The 18,758-nt window shown below is 43.0% G+C and overlaps 1 protein-coding gene across 1 annotated transcript in view; it reads left to right on the top strand.

The window, feature by feature from the left end:
• RBFOX2 (RNA binding fox-1 homolog 2) overlaps window positions 1-18,758 on the top strand; it is a gene marked incomplete at its 5' end in the record, with an annotated part of 167,551 nt that overhangs the window by 33,828 nt on the left and 114,965 nt on the right. Inside the window, one exon of the mRNA XM_080349804.1 lies at window positions 3,127-3,177. Coding sequence (XP_080205930.1) covers window positions 3,127-3,177 — 51 coding nt within the window. The remainder of the gene's footprint in view (window positions 1-3,126; window positions 3,178-18,758) is intronic.

Below are 18,758 nucleotides of genomic sequence, written 5' to 3'. Positions count from 1 at the left end.
CCCTCTGTGTTTGTGGGCAGAGTATTTATCCATGTTAAATCTTCCCTCTTTCTCTTTTCACTTCCATTTTGTGGGATTAGTTTTGTGCATTTGCAGGCAGAGGAGGAGATGGAGCTGTACCCCCAGCCTTGGCTTGCTCGCAAACTAACTGGGATGTTCCCTCTGGGTGCTGCTGAACTGTCCCGTTCCAGTTGCAGGAGTTTACTGCTTTCACTTCTTGCTCTGTTTAGTTTTCAACAAAAGGAAACTCCGTATGGAATAATCATGCAGCAGGCCCCGGATTCACCATTAGTGACCTGTAAAATTGGCAGCACTGGAGATTATTGGCAGGAGACTGTTTCCCTAGGCGCTTCCTGCCTTGTCTCAGAGAGCTAAGTTCAATTAGAGCAATGATACGCACAGCGGGGATTTTGCAGAGAGTTCAGTCCTTGGTGGTAGCATTGCTGTATGAAAGGCAGAGATATCTGTGGCCTTTTTGTGACCTTAATGCTCCAGCTGCTGTCTTCTTTATAACTTCTGCTTTCTCCAAAGTCTTGTTTCCTAACATAACCTTCTTTCACCTTTTCTTTTACCTCTTCTTTTACTTTCTGATGCAACCGTATCCCTCAAATGTTTTTAGTCTGCTACTTATGGAGTTTGTCTTCCAAAAAACAAAGTGGAGATTGCTGGTAGCGTCTTCCCTGTGCCCTTGATTTTTCTTGTTTCTTTCCAACCTCTTGCATACTGTGGACCAGATCTCTGTAATAATCTTTCTCTTCCTTTTCACATGCTTGTGCTTCGCTTCTGCTTAGGAAGCTGCTTTGTTTCTAGATGTGATTTCTGGGCATCCAGGTCTTTTGACTTCAGGAAATCCCACAAAGTTTGGTTTTGTCTCTTTTCTGCCACAGCTTTGGTGACAGTTCCTTTTTTCAGTCCCTTATGTGTAAACTACCATCCTCAAGATAACGATTTATTTTTCCTTTCTTCATTATAACTTTGCTTATGTTCACTGTCCCTATCTTTGGTACCTGCAGTGGTAACTTCTCTTTTAATTCCTCGTTCTCTATGTGGAAATCTTCATGCTTTCCAACGTGTTGTGAGACAGGCACACAGCCTGTTTGAGGTACTGACCTCGCAGGTGTGTGTACAAGTGCTGTTAAAAGCGTAACTGGAATGAATGGTCTTTTAGAGAAGACTATCTCTCCTGATACAGGTGGATGCTTATGGCACTTAGATAAGTTGGTAAACTGTAGCATGTGGGAGGAACAGCAATCACAGTAGTTTTTTTATAATCTGTGCTTACGCTGGGGGAAAAGAAATAGTTGTGTGTTTTCATAATGATGTTGCTTGGTTTTTAATTAAGTTCACGGTTAAAACCCAAAAGCTCGATGAGACCCTGGTACTGTAGCTGTCGGTCTCCACTTGCTTCTTCCAACTTCTGTGTCCTTCTTTGTGTTTCTGTATTATTTGTGGAGTTTTGTGCTTTACCTGCTTGCTGGCTATTAGTATTCGAGAAGAATGTACTCACAGGGTGGTCAACCTAATTAATTACTGTTAATCCCCAAAACTGGCTGCCATAAGTTTTGTTGTCCTTGAAGCTCTCACACTGTGCATGTTCTGTAGCTTTAGTGTGAGAGCCCGAGGAGAGCCTGGATGTTTCCTGGCAGGTTTCCACGGAGAATCCCCTGGGTAGGTTTGAGGTAAAGAGGAAGAGAGGGAGGATGAATCTGAACTTAAAATAGCGTTGCCAGTCCCTGTATTGAAATATTAGCACCTTGTTTTTTAGCAGAAGTTGTGTTAAAGTGCTCTTGTGTAAACTCTGAAATTGTGCCAGCAGCCACATGCCCTGTGGAGAGCAGACGACCTCTCTCTGGTAGGAGCTGGTCTGTTTAACCCCAGTATCCCAGCACAAACACAAAAACATCTCAACAAAAACTCTTCCTGACAGCGATCATACGTCTCTGTCAACTTCATGCCCAGAATATCTTTGGTTTTGACAGTTGGGGATTGTTTTGTTGTGTTTTATCAGGATCTTCCCCTTGGGCCTCTAGAGAGGCCCCCCTCCTTGCCTGAGAGCTGCTGGAGAAAGAGCAGGGCTGACTTAGGAGTTCCTCCTCACAAGTCATAACAAGAGATAGGAACAGACCTAAAAAGTGATTGCAGAGAGTGGCTGCCTCTTTTCGTCCTCCTAGCTTTCTACTGGGAGTTCCATGTGAATGCACAGGGCTACCAGGTGGAATTGATACAGGCTTTGTTTATTATAACTTAGTTTATCCTCCACCCAGAGAGAAAGGTGCATGCATGAGCCCTGTGTGAGTGCCCTGTCCCCATTTCGAATAGGTGATGTTGGAGGGAAAATAACAGAAAATAAATTAAGAAAAAGAAATAAACATTTAGGAAGTATCATGAAGTATAATATCTTAATCCCTGCTACACTGCTAAAATAGAGACAAATCTGAGAATTTAATGGAGAAATTCCAGAGGTGTTGGAGGTTGATGTACTCCTGCAGAGCAGGGTGATGAGGCTGCCAATAACACAAAACATGTAGACTCAGAGTCCCTTCTGGGTTGAAGGAAGAAAGTTTAGAGGATTGATTTCCTGTTGGGAGTGTGTGAGGTATTTCTCAGGCTTACTGGGGTGATTGAAGTTGCACTGACTGCTTTTTAAGTACATCTTAAACTATTAGTATACCTTTGAAAAGGAGAAAATTGACACTTTTGTGGCTAATGTTTATGGAAACATTTATTCAAGACTGGGCAAGGTAGGCAGTAGCTTCAGTAATGTTCTATTTTGTTCAGTTGTCATGATGGTAAACGAAGTTTGCATATAAAAATTCTTGGGAAAATTACAAAAATTATACACAGCTGAAATTACAGGGGGTGAGGTAAGAATAGTTTATGCTTATTTTATGGCTTTGAATTATTTTTTTTTTCTTCTGTACAGTTTGGCATATGCAGTTGAGAATGAATCTTAGGTGTATTGGCTTACATGGAGAATAGGAAGTTAGCAGAGTACTTTAATCTTAGCTCATTCTTCCCCCATTTCATGCAGGTTCTCGTTTTCAGCTGAGTTAAGACAGGCATATAATTCCTTGGTTTCTATTCCTTGTTACCACAACATTCATTCTTTGTCTTCTTGTCTTGCAGAACGAGCCTCTGACTTCAGGTTATCATGGATACCCAGCAAGAGACAATCAAGTAAGAGTCTGATTGCAGCGAATGCATGTGTTTGTGTGCTCATCTCTTTACACTTATGGATGTTTTGTCCGACACCTTCCTGGCTGTCTAGTTATGGAGTCGAAATTGTTTTGTGCTCTTGTGGAACGCTTGTGGAAATATATGTGGTAGATTGAATGTTTTTTATGGCCTCCAGTGGTATGTGGCAACACTCCTGGCAAGGGGTTAATCATCCACATTACCAATGGCTTAGGAAATTCTTTATTCTTAAAAAATTTGTAACTTAAAATCCCTGTCCAAAGCTCCCACTATATCTCCTCAGTGTTAGTGATTGTAGATGTTAAATGCCAGTGCGTGCTTGGCCCCGTTTTATACTTACTGCAGTAATTCTAGCATCTGGGGAGCAAAATAGCACTGAAATTTTGTGAGAGTTTGCTTTGCTGGTGGAGTAAGGAATGACACATCCCATTGGGTTGTTTCTAGTATCTGTGAACTTGTCTTGCCTTCCTTTCAAGCCCTGCAGGGCCCCTCTTCCTTGCTCTTATTCAGGATGTTCTCCTTCTGCAGCAGTAAAAATTACACTGTTCACTGCATTGCATCTGTAAGCATTCTCTTGCCTCCTAGCAGAAGACAGAGAAATCCCAGATGATGAATTTGCACGACGGAAGGAGGAGATGCTTTGGAACAAATGAAATTTAATGGGTTGTAAGATACAACTGTCACACATTAAACCTCCCTTCTTAGACTGAATGGGGTTTTTTTTCAGTGTTCTGCAGTGCTACTGCAAAGCAGAGTATGAACCAGTGTAACAGGAAATTAATATACACGGAAAATCAATAATGCAGCACATTTTGGTAATGAGCAAATAACAAAACCAAAATCAAATTCTTTAATACTCTCAGGTACTGCTATATAAAGAAAGTGATTTTCATCATATCTTGATGAGGTCTGGGTATATGCAGCAACAGCATAACAGGAGATGTTATGAAGAAAGTGCAGCATAGTGCAGCTTCAGCAACTGAAGAGCTTGAATCTTAAGTACTTGTAACATATGTATGAATTTCTATATAGGAGGAAATTATTCAGAATGTCTACTGGGATATATTAAACTGTTAACCAGCACAAATAAATATTACACGCTGGGATGCTGTGGGAGTTGTGTTCCTAATCTATCCAGGCTAAGTAAGGGATGCTGGGTTGAGAGGCAGAGCCAGTCCCAGATCCTTAACGTGGTTCATACGTGCTTTTCACTTGTCCATTCCAGTAGAACCTTCTGCGCCCTATTTTGTACTTCAGCTTACCCATTTAGGAGTGTCTTTTGGTGTTTCATTTTGGTGACTGCCAGTACGTCCCTCTTCACAGGTTTCTTCTTTCTCATGCCTTAATAATTCTTCTCGTTTGAAAGTCCCGACCATCTGTTGCTGGCAGATCAGTGGAGATGGGCACAGGAAGCTGTGCAGCAGCCAGGGCCTGAAATGATGATTACTGCCTGGGCAGCCCTGGAGGACTCTGTATGGATGAGCACAGGAAGTAATGTATTAGCCACTGTGCATATGTATTTCAAATGGCAGATAGCTTTATGAAAATTTCTTTGTGGGCAAACAGCTTCAGTTTAACTTGCGTGCTCTCATTTTAGCAAATGCAGCCAAAAAAAGATTTTTATGAGCTTTTTTTTTTTTTTCTGCTCTCAGTAACATCTTGATCTGTGTTAGGTATTTGTCTTTCTTTCTTGCTTTTGGCCCTGAAGCATCTTAAATTCAGGTCTGGTTCTCACTAATGAGGTTTCAAGGCTTTTAGCTAATTTGATTCAGGACCTGTGACATGGTAGCAGCAGAGAAAGAAGTCCTCTGTTGCCGCAGACTAGGACTGGTGTGGGAGGGACAGCGATGGCTGATCCATCACCTGCCTTTCTGTGCTGGGAAAGAAGGAAGGAAGTGGTATGGGAATACATGTAGCGATCCTGACCCTGTAACAAATTATGAGATGCAGGAGCAATTCTGACAGATTTCCTCAGATTAGGAGCTGGATTTGAGCTGGTGAGTGTCTCTGTCTCTCGCTCTTTCCCATTGCAGTTCTTTATTGTAAATACTCATGCTGTGTTTTTTGCCACAATGTTTTCCTTAGCAGAAGTAGCAAATCAGAGCTTTATTTCTAGGGCTTCTTATTGTGTGACCACACTAGTTCTGCTAGAAATTCTGTAGATATAACTTGCACTTTTGTTCACCTTATGTAGCATCCTACTCCTTCACTTGTTTGTACGTCCTTTTGCTCCTTCAAGGTCTAAATGTCATTAATTGCTGGCTGCAAATCTTTCACTATGCTGTTTTACACCCTCTAGTGGTTAAATCATACCCAGATGTTCCAGCTTATTGTAGGGGTTTTTTTTGTAGTTGAAATATGTGATTGGTTTGAGTCCTCAGTTTGGCGATTTGGAAATGCTTAGGTCTATGGTATGAAGTTAATTTTGTATCCTTTCCCAAATATTTAAGCATTCTGTCATCATCATGCATGGGCAGCAGCACTGAGGCAAATGAGCTGGATTCATATCGAGGCTGTATTACTCTTAATTCTGCTGTTGTGTGATTGCTTTATGATAACCAAGAGTTTCTGGGTTGTTCTTTACCTACCCTGCCATAATGCTGTCTTATTGGATTTTTTCTGGTGATGGGGCCCAGGAGCATGTGAGCTAAATCGTTATGGTGTAAGTTTGCCTAAAAAGAGAAGGCTTTTTGTTGCCGAAGTGGTGCAGTACTGGGGTACAGTACTGCTGCATAAGGAGCTGGAGAGCACTCTGGGACTGTTCTCAAGAATTCCAGGTTTGCTGTGTGGATGTCTAATACACATACAGGAATGGCAGGATGCCCCCTCCTTTTCCCCAGAGCTATGCAGATGGCAGGAATGAAGCCCTCAGTGAAGGGAAAATACAGGCAGCATTAGTGTAACATCATTAGCAGAGATGAGAACCAAGTGTTTTCATGAGGAGAGCTTATTCTCTGGTGATTGTTCAGTTCTTTATCCCTCTGTTGGGCCTGCCAACAAAGTGGTGTTTCTGGGTGGGTTTTTTTTTTTTTGGTAACATGAGCGCCTGCCTAAAATGCAGTGAACCAAGACTTCCTTGCTTCATTTCCCAAGCTGTGACAAACAGCTCTGAGGTACTATGAGTTGGTCTCAACACGGAAAATGACTGATACAGCTATATTGATATAACTTTTACATAAAAACAAACTCATCAAGAGTAAACACTCTGCTTCCAGAAAGCTATTCCATGCTGACTGCACCAGGCTGTTTTATATATAGCCAAGGCCTATGTCATATTGCTCTAGTGTTTTCTGTGTCGAATTGTATTAGACACGATATCTGAAATTTGTTTGAGTGCTGAATACTGACACTTCCGTGGCAGAATTTGGCAGCTGTACAGAACAATTTTGTTCCCCAACAGGAAGCAAAATAAGCAAGAACACGTTGTTTAGCAGCCACTGAAGGGAAGAGAGGAGGAGAGTGAGTTTATGGAAGCAGGAGGTAATTGCAGACACCAGAAATGGGTCAGGATGTTAGACCTGTTACACATCTTTTGTTACGGAAAGTGATCCTCAGCTATCAAAACGGGTTAGGATGTTGGTTTGAAGCCTCTTTTAAAAGCTTGTACTTCTATGAGTACAATTCTTAAATCAAACAGGGCCATTGACTTGGTACTAATGTGATGGAAACATTGTTACCTATCACAAGTGACACTTCCTACAACAGCTTCATTTCAGTGGCTGGTTTTCCATCTGAGCACTCACCAGGCCTGACCTGTTGTTCTCATGTAGGTGGATGAGACTGCAGCCCAAGGTAGCGCGGGTGCCCATGGCAACTGATAGGAACAGCTTTATCACTATCCCCTTGGTTTGCATTCAAGGTTAAGGTGAAATGCTGTTAAATCCTCTCCAATTGTCAGCCTGTTCCCCAGGGTCTTTACCCACTTGCTGCTTTGGAGTAACTGTTGGGGCATCACAGGCAGCAGGTGGCTGCATGTCCTCCCCTCCCCAGGGCTGTGAGCTGTGCTGGCTGAACAGTGGCAGTGGCAATCCCTGAGAAAAGGAAGCCTCCACTGTTGTTTTTCCCCCATTTGTTTTCTTTGTGCACTTCCCCCCAAATGCGGGGAGCTGGTCAAGGAAGCCTTTTATCCTGAGGTGTGAAGGGTATGCATGAGCTCCCATGGGGAGGGAGGACAGCAGGTCACTGGGCTGCCTGTTGGCACTGGCTCCGCAGAGGCACTGCTGCTCCCATCCATGGTCTCTGCTGCCAGTAGCTGGGGTCTTGCAGACAGTTCAGAGGTGGAAACCTCTGTTGTCTTGTCTTTGCAGTATCAGGCTCCTTTACCTATCTTCCTCTTCTTCATCATGTGGATGAAGCATGCATTTGGGCATATTGCCACAACTTGATTAGCAGCTGGGTGGATAGCAGTGGATTAGCAGTGTGGATTAGGATATCCACAAAAATATCTTGGTTTAGTATTAACAGACTGAGATGCTCTTCTCATAAGACAAATTAAAAGTGAACTTCTGGAGGAAAATGGTTTGGCCATTTGTTGTTTTTATTTGTTCCATGATAGCACCAACCACAGTCTCTCCAGTGCCCTACTTTGTTGGTCCTGGAATAGACTCTGTCTCAAGAGTTTAAATCTGCAAGTAGCGTTCCTGAAAAGCATTTTTGTTTTTAATTTGTTTTCCTGCTTGTAACTGACCATGAAAATAAACCCTCTAGTGTGTATCCTAACTAGCTTGGTAACTGGTGAGGTTGTGGCAGTAGAAGTGTTAAGTTGCTCAGGAGCTAGAAAGTAGAGTTGTTTGTAGGTTTTCTGTTTGTTTGTTTCTTATACTTTTGGTTTGAGTAGAGTGTATTTAATACAGATGCTTAACTTGAGGGACAGAGGGAGGTTCTAGAAAGGCCTTAAATAAAGTTTTAACACCTCACTCCGTGAGTGAACAGCCAGGACAAAGAGCAGGAAGCCCCTGAGGTCCTCTGTATAAAATGGAGAAGACCAGACTTGGTGTTCCTGGTGCTTCTGAGGAGTGCTTGAAAGCAAACAACCCAGAATTTGGGATAGGACCAAGTTAATGAGGGGAAATGGTTCTAAATTTCTTCCCTATGTTTAAAATGAGGTGAATTAGGGTTAAGACTGCCAAATCTGCTGCTTCCTGGCTTCCACAGCCTCTCTTCAGGCAAGCAGTGAAATGTTTCTGCTCTGTGCTAGAGGACCAAAGGGATGTTCTGTTACTGACCTAACTGCAACCTCCCATTGAAAATAATGAACTTCACTTTAGAGAATACGGTGAGGTCAAAAATGTCAACATACTCAGGAGGTGGGAAGCATCTGTGAGGCAGCTGCACGCAGAGGGGGTTCAAGGGTACATAGTGGGATAACTGCTGGGGAGGTTACAATTTAGCAGCTAAGCTATGAAGGATGTTGGCCAGTTAAGGTGTGCTGTGGACAGGTATTTACTGCTACAGGAGGGGAGAGGTTCCTGAGACACCCTTTACTGGAGTGCATCTAACTCGTTATAGCTCTTAGCACATTCAGAAAATAAAAGAGTGTTGATAGTGGAGAGAGTTAGGCTAAAAGCAATGTAAATCATGATATCTGGGAAGGAAAGAAGAGAGCGGAGTATTTAGCTAAAAATTGAAGGAGGAGTTGGTTACAGGCTGAAGTTCAAGCACATCTGCAATCATGGAGGAGCTGGAAGTGGGAAGATGAGATCTGCTGAGACTAGTCCAGCAATACTTCTCCCCCAAATCCAAAACTGTCTTGGTAAGATGCTTGATCACTTAAAGTGCTAAGAAGTGGTTACTTATTTTCTTAGGCCCCAGCTAAATCCCTAAGGAACTGCAGGAAAGATTCAGGAACTGGGATCAGAAAATATTGTAATGTGTACACCACTAAATACCCAGCCTGTTATAAACCTGCTTTCTGCAGTTCCTCTTTGAACTGAGTTGGTTGGCCACATTCCCCCAAATCCCTCCTTTCCTTTCTCTTTAGCTGATTTCCTACCATCTAAACCCTTCAATAATAGAAGCACAAGTTGACACAAGTTCTGCAAGTGGATCACTCTGACCATATATTATTTCACTTTTCCCTTATGTCTGCTGCCTTTCCACCCTCTCTGAATACAAGGCAGGGAACCCTTTCTTTACAGAACCTTGAATAATGTTTATGAACACATTTGGTGAGCTCCATGGTAATGCACACCTCGCTGATACTCAATAAAAACAGAAAACAAATAACCATGTGGAGAAAAGTCGTATGAGAAGAAGTAGTTAAGGAGTGCATCTAATTCAGATATGTGGGAAGACTTCCTGAAAACAAACTGCTTCGGTCCTATAAAGAGCTTCTCAAGGGAAGTAATGATCACCTTGCTGATGAATAGTCCGTCCAAACTCTGGGTTTGTAAGGCGTTGGCAGGAAATGGGCTGGATGATGTAATACAAATTCCTTTCATATTTGAGTCTTCTGATTCAAGCAATTTCTCATCTCTGCTTGGGGTTAAAGAGAGGAGATGTGAGTCATCCTTCTTGGGAGAGGACTGGGAGACCACTTTTTCTCCTGAGATGTACTTCTTGACCATTGAAGGGTTACCCAATGTCTGCAGGAGTCTTGGAGACTCCCAGGCCACTCTGTTATTTTGGCGGGAGGGACAACATCTTGTTTAGATTTCCCCTTCTGAATGATTATGTGAGTGCTAGAGAGTGTAGCACGTGTATTAGAAGTAGTCTGTAAAATGATCAGTTGGAGGACCAAAACCAAATGGCGTAGAGAAGACAGCCTGTTCATGGATATTATATCCTATTGAGGACATGAAAGTGGCTATTCTGGGTCAGACAGAAGGTCTCTGCCTTGCAGTGTTCTGGCTTTGACCGTGTCTAATAGCAAGTACTTAAAGCAGAGGGAGCTGTGCCAAGATTCAGTGAAACTTCCCCTCCTCTGTACTCTTGAAGCAATCCTGTGGCTTTGGGATTTCCTGGCCATAGATTTTTATTTTTCAAGTCACCTGTGATAGATTTTTCTTTATCGAATTTGTCTAAATGTTTTTTGAGCCTGTCTAAATCTTTGGCATCCGCAACATCCTGTGGCAATGAGTCTCCCACCTTAGGTATGTTTTATGGAAAAAAATGTTCTGTACACAGCAAACTTGAAACCAGAGTGGTTTTAAAATTCTCACTTGAGGGGACCTCGGGGTGCTCAGCTTGCACAGCTGCGCTGCCATTGCATGGGTGAAGATTTTCTTCTTAAGTGGAAGAAGAAAATCCCAAACAGACAGAAGAAAATTGAAGTAGTTTCTGTGCATTCAGTATTTTATTTTTCTGAAAGATCACAGTACCTTCGTGAAAGTTATTTCTAGATACCTATAAACGTATGCACGTGTGTGTTGCTGACGGGCTTTCGCCAGGCGCTGCTGCAGCGTGGCAGGGGGCTCAGCTCTTCGGGTTTGGCCGTCGTGTCCTGCCCCGGTGCACCCGGGGCAGCTCGGAGAGGAGGAGGGGAGTGCGGGGGAACGTGTGCCTGCGCTGGGGAGCCCTGACGGGGCTCGGTCCGGGCCGCTGTGGCGTTGGGCTGCCAGGAGAGGGCGGCCGGCGCCCGGCCAGCGTTCACCACCCCGCCCCGCCCGCGCTGGGGCCCCGGCCGCTCCTCTGTCCTTCCCGCAGAGAGCCCCGCAGCGTGTCCCCTGCTATAAGCTTCTGCTGTCGTTGTAGGACGGGAAGGACTAAAGCCGTAGGGAGAAAGGGGGAAGAGGGTTCGGCCTCTTGCGTCCCGCAAGCATTTGGGGTGACTTCCCTTAAGTCTGCGGAATGACTGTCCTCCATAGGGCAAATTTTGTTTAGTAGATGGGTCCAGTGCCTGAACCCAGCACGGGGAGCAGCTAGGGAGCGCTGAGACGGGCCCTGCCATCCCTCTGCCGGGCCTGCTTAGGTGTTTCATTCTTCAAAGAGGCAGGGAGGAAAAGCTTTTCGTAATGCAAGTCCTCACTGTTCCAAAATGACTCAGGGGAGGTACAGGAAGGATGCTAGAGAAAGAGTGCTGGTAACAGAGAGTAGCTTTTAGAGAGAACCCAGAGGGCAGGTGATCTCTGGTGCTTCTCTGGCCTGAGCAGGCTCCTGGCCCAAGCTGGTTTTATTGGAAGGCACAGGTGCTGCACAGCACTGCTCCTGCTTAGAGGGGGTATAAATGGACAGATGCTTTCAGTGAGGGTTAAGGCCCACAGAGGCTGTGCTGGAGTGATCGGTTGTCTCCAGTGTATATTCTACATAGCGTGAAATCTCACGGTTTTCAAGTGAATGAAGTGTGTGTGAATAAATATTATTCTTGATTTTTTTTTTTCCAAAGAGGCTAGAGATCCCAAGAAATACATCTGGTCAGTGTAGTTTCAGAACCTGAAAAGATGCTGAAAAAGCAATAAGATGCTTATGGTCAGATTATTTACTGAAGAAAACTAAGGCAGCAACAGACATATGTTGCTAATTTTTAAGGACCAATCATGTCAGATCAATTTAATTTTCTCTTCTGACATGGCAGCAGGCCTGGCAGATGGAGAAAGCTTCTGGCTTTGGACCTAGTCCCACATGACCTTTACATAAACTAGGTAAATGGAAGGTGAAATTAAGAAGGGATTGAGCACGTCATTCAAAAACCATATTTGGAGCAATTATGTCATGCTTTTCTGCGTGTGTGTGATCTGGAGTCTTAACATGGTCTGCTCTGGCTGCTCTGCTCTTCTGTTCATCAAACATCAGGGTAATGAAATAGTGACTGACTATATGTATGCAGAGTGGCTGGCAGCATTTGGAAGGTGGGATTAGATGTCAGATTACAGAAAATTGCAGAAACGGCCTCAAATCCAACAATGTGAAATTAAACAAAACCAAGCCTTATTAACAAAAGGAACTCTATATGCAATATAAAATGGAGAATAGCTGGCTAAGCAGTAACATTGAAGGAAAGAACTGGGGCAATAGGAGATAACAGTACGTGGTGCTGTTTTTGTGATCTTGAAAACCTGGAATGCATTTCCAGGTTTGTTGAGTAACTGCAGAAGGTGATTATTCTTCTAAGCTCATCACAGCGACTGGAGCACTGTGCTTAGTTCTAGGCACTGCAGGAAAGATACAGACAGAATCTGGAAAAAGTCCAGGGAAGAGCAAGAAAAGGAGTCTCAGAGAGCCTGACATAGGTGGAAAATATTGAGCTTATTCCTTCTTCAAAAAAAAGAGTAGAGGAGTATGGAGGATGAAGATTGATTATTTACTATGTCCATCGAAGGCAGCTTAATTTGCATCAAAGAAGGCTTAAATTAGATATTATGGGGTAAGCTAGCATTTACTGATTCAATGTAGTGAAGCACTGGAACAGTAATTTAGGAGACTGGAGTTCCTGTTTCTGGGAGTCTGTAATAACAAGTTTGGCAATTCCTGATGGATGTTTGTCTAAACATGCTCTGTGCTGCCTCTGAACATGGAGGACCTCTTGTCTCCCCTGCCCTGTGCTTATGTTTTGCTGTGACAGTCAAAAGCCAGTTGTTACTATCTACATAATTCCACAGCCGTATGACTGCTGTTGTCTTGGGCTTTTCTCTCTTTCCTCGTGTGTCTAAATTGTAAGATAGGAAAGTCTTCTGCTCGTGTATGATCATAAAAGTGCCAGAGATCCTTTCTTTGTCACAGCTGCCTTGTAGCTCTGTTTCTTCCTGAGCTTGCTTATTACTCAAAGGGTGCAGGGTGTTCAGCATCTCTGAGTCAGTCCTTCCCTCTGTCTCACAGTAATAACATGTATCATGTATGAACCTTGGAGCTGTTTGATATCTTGATTTCCCTTTAAGCTCTCTGGCCAGATCTCCATTTTGAGTGTGTTTAGAGGAATTTTTTTTTTTTTTAAATGAACATAAACACCTCCTTGCTACCCTACCTGCAGCTCCCAAGGACTAAGAGAATTCAGCAGGAGCGTTTCCTCAGTCTGGGCAGTGTGCTTGTGCCTGCCTGCAGTTGGGTTCTGCTGTGGGAGGGCAGCCTGTGAACATCACGCTGAGTACGGTAACTGCTTCAACGCCCCGCTCGTGCTGGCCGCTTCAGCAGGACCCCGAGTAAATGAATGGGATCACTTTCTGTTCTGCTGGCTTCTGCATGGTGAGTGAGCAGCTCTGCTTTGGCTGGGGAAGGATGCTGCGTGCAAGCAGACAACCTCGGCAAGCTACGCAGGTGCTCCTGAGAATAGCTGGTGGGTAGAAGATGGTTTCATTCTTCTCAATATAAGGGAGAGGTATTTCCAGCAGTAGCATAATGCTTCTCGGAGCAGGCATTTGCCAGATGGTTTCAGCTCCCCCGAGGCTTTGGGATGTGAAAGGGAAAGGGCCGGGAACACACTTTTGATTCATTCCATTAGTAGATTAATCGGCACTGTCCTGGCTTAATAAGTCTCTCAGATTTCCCAGTGGAAATGGCACATGTAATTCTGCCCAGGTCACGCTTTGCACACCTGTGTTGAAGCTTTCACGGCAAGAAGCTGTGCTGCTGCAGGCAACATCTGCAAAACAAGTCTTGGGGGGGGGGGGTGGGCAGGTTTTTTTTGTTGGGGCGAGAAGTGAGAGAAAATCTTTAAAATAAGTACTGTTAAATAGTGCTAGTGGAGCGAGATGACTTGTGAGAACATGCTTGAATTCTTCTGCCATTGTGGTGGGGGATGTATTCAAAAATATTGCAGTGGTAATTTGATGTTATGAAGCTTTTTTTTCCCCCCTTCTATTCTATATTAATTGCTGGCTAGATTGCGTTTTCCAGGAAGTCTGTGATTAGAGGACAAGGGTGCTCTTCCTGATAAAGGTCAGAGGCTGCTGTCTCGAGAGGCTGGCGATAAAATGAAGAGAACTGTCTCACCAATTTTAACTGAAAACCTGAGCAGATGCTGTGCTGCTCTTTACTTGGGGGGGTTGTCCCCCATGACCTGTCTCTTCCCTCCTGTCTTTCCTCAGGCCAGCCAGTTGTTGGGGAGCGGATTTAGTTGCTGCTGCCGCCCACACAGGGGAAGGTTTGTAGCTCTTGGCAGTTTTAGCAGGAATCTGCGTTTTTAACTCTTCTGGTGCCTTTGGATTGTGACGGGCTGCGCTCTGATGTCACAGCAGCACTGAGCTGTGCTTGCTGCCAGGCCTAGTAAAAGTTTACTGGTAGGATTTTATCTGATGAGACACACTGAAATTCCTTCACGGTTGGATTTTATTGAGGAGAGACTTCAGGTACTGCCAGCAAACACATCTTCCTCCCATTTTCTGGTCCATCGTTCCTCATACACCTGGAGAGCGTGGGCTAACCTTTCGTACAGGTCAGGAGGACAGCAGTGGCTAGCGTTGGCAACAGTTTGATTGTCATATCTATTTCTGGGGCACCTGTCACCCTTGCTCCTCAATTCCAAGTGCTTGGAGAACAACTTGTTTTCCAGCCATTTATGGCAGCTAGATCCAATCCTTTGAAGGGTCTGGAGGAAGACTGACAGGGGCCAAAGGAGTAAATGTCATGAGACTCAGGAGCTTTCTGTTGAAAGCTGAGATACAGCTATTTTACATCCTGCAGTATACGTAGCTGGATTTAGGCTCTTTGGTATTTCCAGTAGAATGGCATTTCAGAACTGGGAGCTGAACTCTGACAGCAGCCTTGTCCCCAGTTGCTGCCAACTTCCCCCCAGACAGAGAACTGCTGTATTTCTTGAGCAGCTGTTGTTGCGGAGCGGAGCACAGGAAGAGTGCTAGTCTCTGAAATAATTTGAAATATACTGGCACAATAGACAGATAGAGCCAGCCCTCTGAATTTCACTCAAGAATTAATCTAATCACTGTGTAATATGTTCTTACTGGTCTATCCTACCTAAAGGGCAAACTTAACTACATTAGGCACAATTTGGAGCATTTGATTTCCTTCAGACTTAGAATTAGGATACAGCTGACTATCCATGTACATATTTCGAGGTTTCTGGGCGTCTCTAATCCAGTTTGTAGTGACATTAGCATTAGATAACCACAGTGAGGCCTTTATCTGAAAGGAAAAATGCATTCTTTAGGTCACACAAGGGTGGAAAAAGATGTTTCTAGTCACTGTTGTTTTCTGGGAATCTGGGAACAGGGAGGAATTTCATATGTTGTTGTTGCTGGTTGCTTTGTTACCAAAGTGAGTAGCTTTTCTAGTGGGTACAGTAGTTGTTAGACAATATGACTACACTTTAAAGCTTAAATTTGGACTAAGATGAGAATGTATTACATAGGACCTAGGGCAAAATAACTGCACGAGTTGACTGCCTGTAGTCACTTCATACCATTCATCTCATATAAACTGAATGTGAGGGAGCTGCTAGTCGTTGAGCTTGTCTTTCGTAGACAGGGGTCATAAGAGAATGGAAGCTGCAATCAGCTGCTAATGGAGAAGTCTAATTTTTTCAGGATTTGATCAGAAAAGGCATTAGAATGGAATTTACAGTACTGTAATTTTTATTTTTTGCTCTGGCAGGATGTGGGGAAAGAAGGGAATGTGGAACAGCCTTAATAAAAGCTCAGCTGAAGGTGTCTGAGGGTTACAGTATGTTTGTACCCCATAGACTGGGGTGATGCTGAAGACCAAATCTACAACTGGTCTGCTCCTATGAAAGTCCAGATCCTCCCGACTTAAATACGTCATTTGACACAAGTGCCAAGAAATACATCTGAATTTCTGGGAACAACCCATGTTACAAACTCAGGGTGCTTCCAGTACTTACTGTATGTGACATCTGCAGAATGGCAAAATGCCCTGTTAAAAATAGTGTTAATAGGCAAATATCTATCCACATGCCATCTTGGAAGTCACATGTTAACTACATACACTAAAAAGACTTTGAAGAATAGACTGTCTTCTGCTTAAAAAGCAGGAGACAAGTAGTGTGGTTAGTCTTTACATACACACTCTTTTCTAAATCGTCTTATGCTCATAATTCCCTGAGGAATGGAGGACAGATCGAGGGAGCTGTTTGCTGCAGCCATGAGAATAATCTGGGTAGATGGTGGTGGCACAGGTATGGTTAAAGACGGCTTTGCTCAGAATGAGATCAGAAGCAGAATTGCTTTTCTGATGACTGACCTTTGCTGATCATTGGGAATTGAAGTTGGGGATATTGTATTCTATAACTAAATTTTTCCAGTAGCATTTCTGTCCTCCAGACATCTTTCTCTATATTTTATATCTATTTATGCCTCTTGTCTTATGCTTTATTAATGCTTTTTACATTTGAACAGTCTGCTGTTCCTTTATGTGGTTTGACAACTGCCAATACTCCTCATGAAATATTTTGCTTTTAGTTCTGTTAATGGCGATTTCGCCTGGATTTTCTTACTACCGTTACATAATGAAAGTATCTGCAGTCCCCTGACACGTGTGTTTGGTCTCTTTCCACCCACTCTTACTTATCACAGGTTGGTGCTGTGTTCCACCAAAGTGTTTTAGCAATTTATTTTTGTTGGTATTTGGGACATGTACTTCAGTGTTTATTTGTGTTACCTCTTCATTAGCTGCAGTAATTCCTTTCTTTGCTGATTATATGCTTGTGCCATTTCTCATACTGAAGCTGTATTTCAGGCATTCAGCTAATAAAAACATCACAAATGTAAGATATTTTGTCTTCATTAGGTACGTAAGGCTTCTAGGTAATGTCACAGATTATTTTCCTTCTCAGAGGGTCGAATGAAATAATGTTATTTGAATAAAAGAAGAAATAAAGCAGCTGTGACAATAAGGTTAAAAAATGTGCAGGATGTATTTGTTAAGCTGATTTCTTCCCTCTCATAAGTGTATTTGCAGTCTGCTTCTGCCGTTTATTAGTCTTTTGAGTCTAAGTTGGAGAGAATGCATTTTATACTCTTAAAAAGGGATGTTAAAACCCAATCTTCAAACCAAATGATACAGGATAGAATTTTATTCCTGTCTCTAGCAATGTTACTATCCCAGGATTTGTAAACTGCTTTCTATGCTGTAGTAAATTAGATCCCAGCAGAACAGGGCCTATGTAGATAAATATAGTAGCCATTATACCTTGATATAGTTGTATTGCCTAGGAAATTACTACTGTTATTGAAAAGGAATTTGCTCAGAGCAAGAGGGTATCCATTACTTCCTGAATAACTTGTGAGCCTTGTTAACCTTCCTTTGCACAAACAAGGCAGGAGGAGTCAGTCCCTTTCGCAGGAGGGTGTTGTTCTCGCTCCATATTCCCCTTTGTCAGCAGCAGGCCTAAGTCAGTTTCAGTGGGCCAGAGAAGAGAGAGATGCCCTGTCTTCTCCTTGCCCCCTTGCTGCAATACTCTCATCTTCATATCCTTCCTTAATTTGCTGGGTTGTTGCTGTGCTGATGAATTGCTGATGCAGCACAGCCGCTTGACATGGGAAGCACAGAGACAAAAAATGGTGTAATGATGCCGTAGCTCCATTGATGAGGTGTCTGAAGCCTTCACTCTTGCCCCTGAAATCTCATGTATATGAGACTTGCATATGAGAACACTTTGGCACCATCAGTTCATCCTTTGCTGTAACTTCCCTTGCAGACTATAAAGAGGTGAGATATTGAGGTAGAATCTGAGTTGAATTTTTGTATTTATGGCTTCCACTTCAAAATCCAAACCCAAATGAACATCATCTTTAGCACCAACAAATAAGTCTAGGGCATAGAGAATCTTTCTGCTCTTTATCAGTTCTATTGGATATTGTACTCCTGATTTGACACTAAAAATAGACTTTTGCTGGAGTTTAATGCTGCATAACACTTTCTGCTACTTCATGAAAAAACTGAAGGGAGATCAAACTTTGTTCTTTGGACGTTACTAGTGAAAATATTAAGGCAGCTATTAGTTTACTAAACTTTAAAAAAAAAAATACCAGCATTAGAGCTTATTCTTATCCCCTCTTACAAGTATCTAAATATATTTGCTATATGCCAATTCAGTGTACACTTCAGACTAGATCCAGGTGTGACAGAAAGGAGAAGATACAGCTTGAAAATCAAGCCTGGGGTGAAAACACAGCTGCAAAAATGCTTTTTCTTCTCCAGACCTTCAGCATGCTATAATAGCTTCTCAGAAGGTGGTAGAGGATTGCAAACTTCACTCCTGTTCTGCCATAGTAAGGCTAAGAGGTGTAATTAATGGAAATTCCCACTTGGCTGCACAAACTCTCGTTTGCTCATATGCTGGGAGCCGTTGCATTGCCATTTCGCTTCTGCAAATGAATGCCCAAACCAATATACCGTAACTGTAAGAATTCCTTACATCTAAATGTTTCTGTGCTCTTCAATGTTTAACTTAGAATTCTCTGGCTTCACAATTTAGTTTTGTTGATGTGGGTGTGCTTGGTTTTTATTTAAAAGTGTATTTTTGTCTAGAAACACATTTTCAGCAGTGTAACTTTTCTAGTTACTGAGCTTATTGCGTTTCTCTTGAAGGACTGACAGTGCCTTCCAGAATAGTGCTCTTGAGTGTACTTGTGAGGAGAGGAAAATCCCAAACGAAGCCTAAAAAGCTTTTCTTGGTACCCCCTTTTTTAAAAAAAACAAAACAAAACCCGTACTCG

Source organism: Nesoenas mayeri (genome assembly GCF_963082525.1).
Source record: "Nesoenas mayeri genome assembly, chromosome: 1".
NCBI classification, from domain to species: Eukaryota; Metazoa; Chordata; class Aves; order Columbiformes; family Columbidae; genus Nesoenas; species Nesoenas mayeri.
This window is presented reverse-complemented; position numbering and strand designations above follow the sequence as displayed.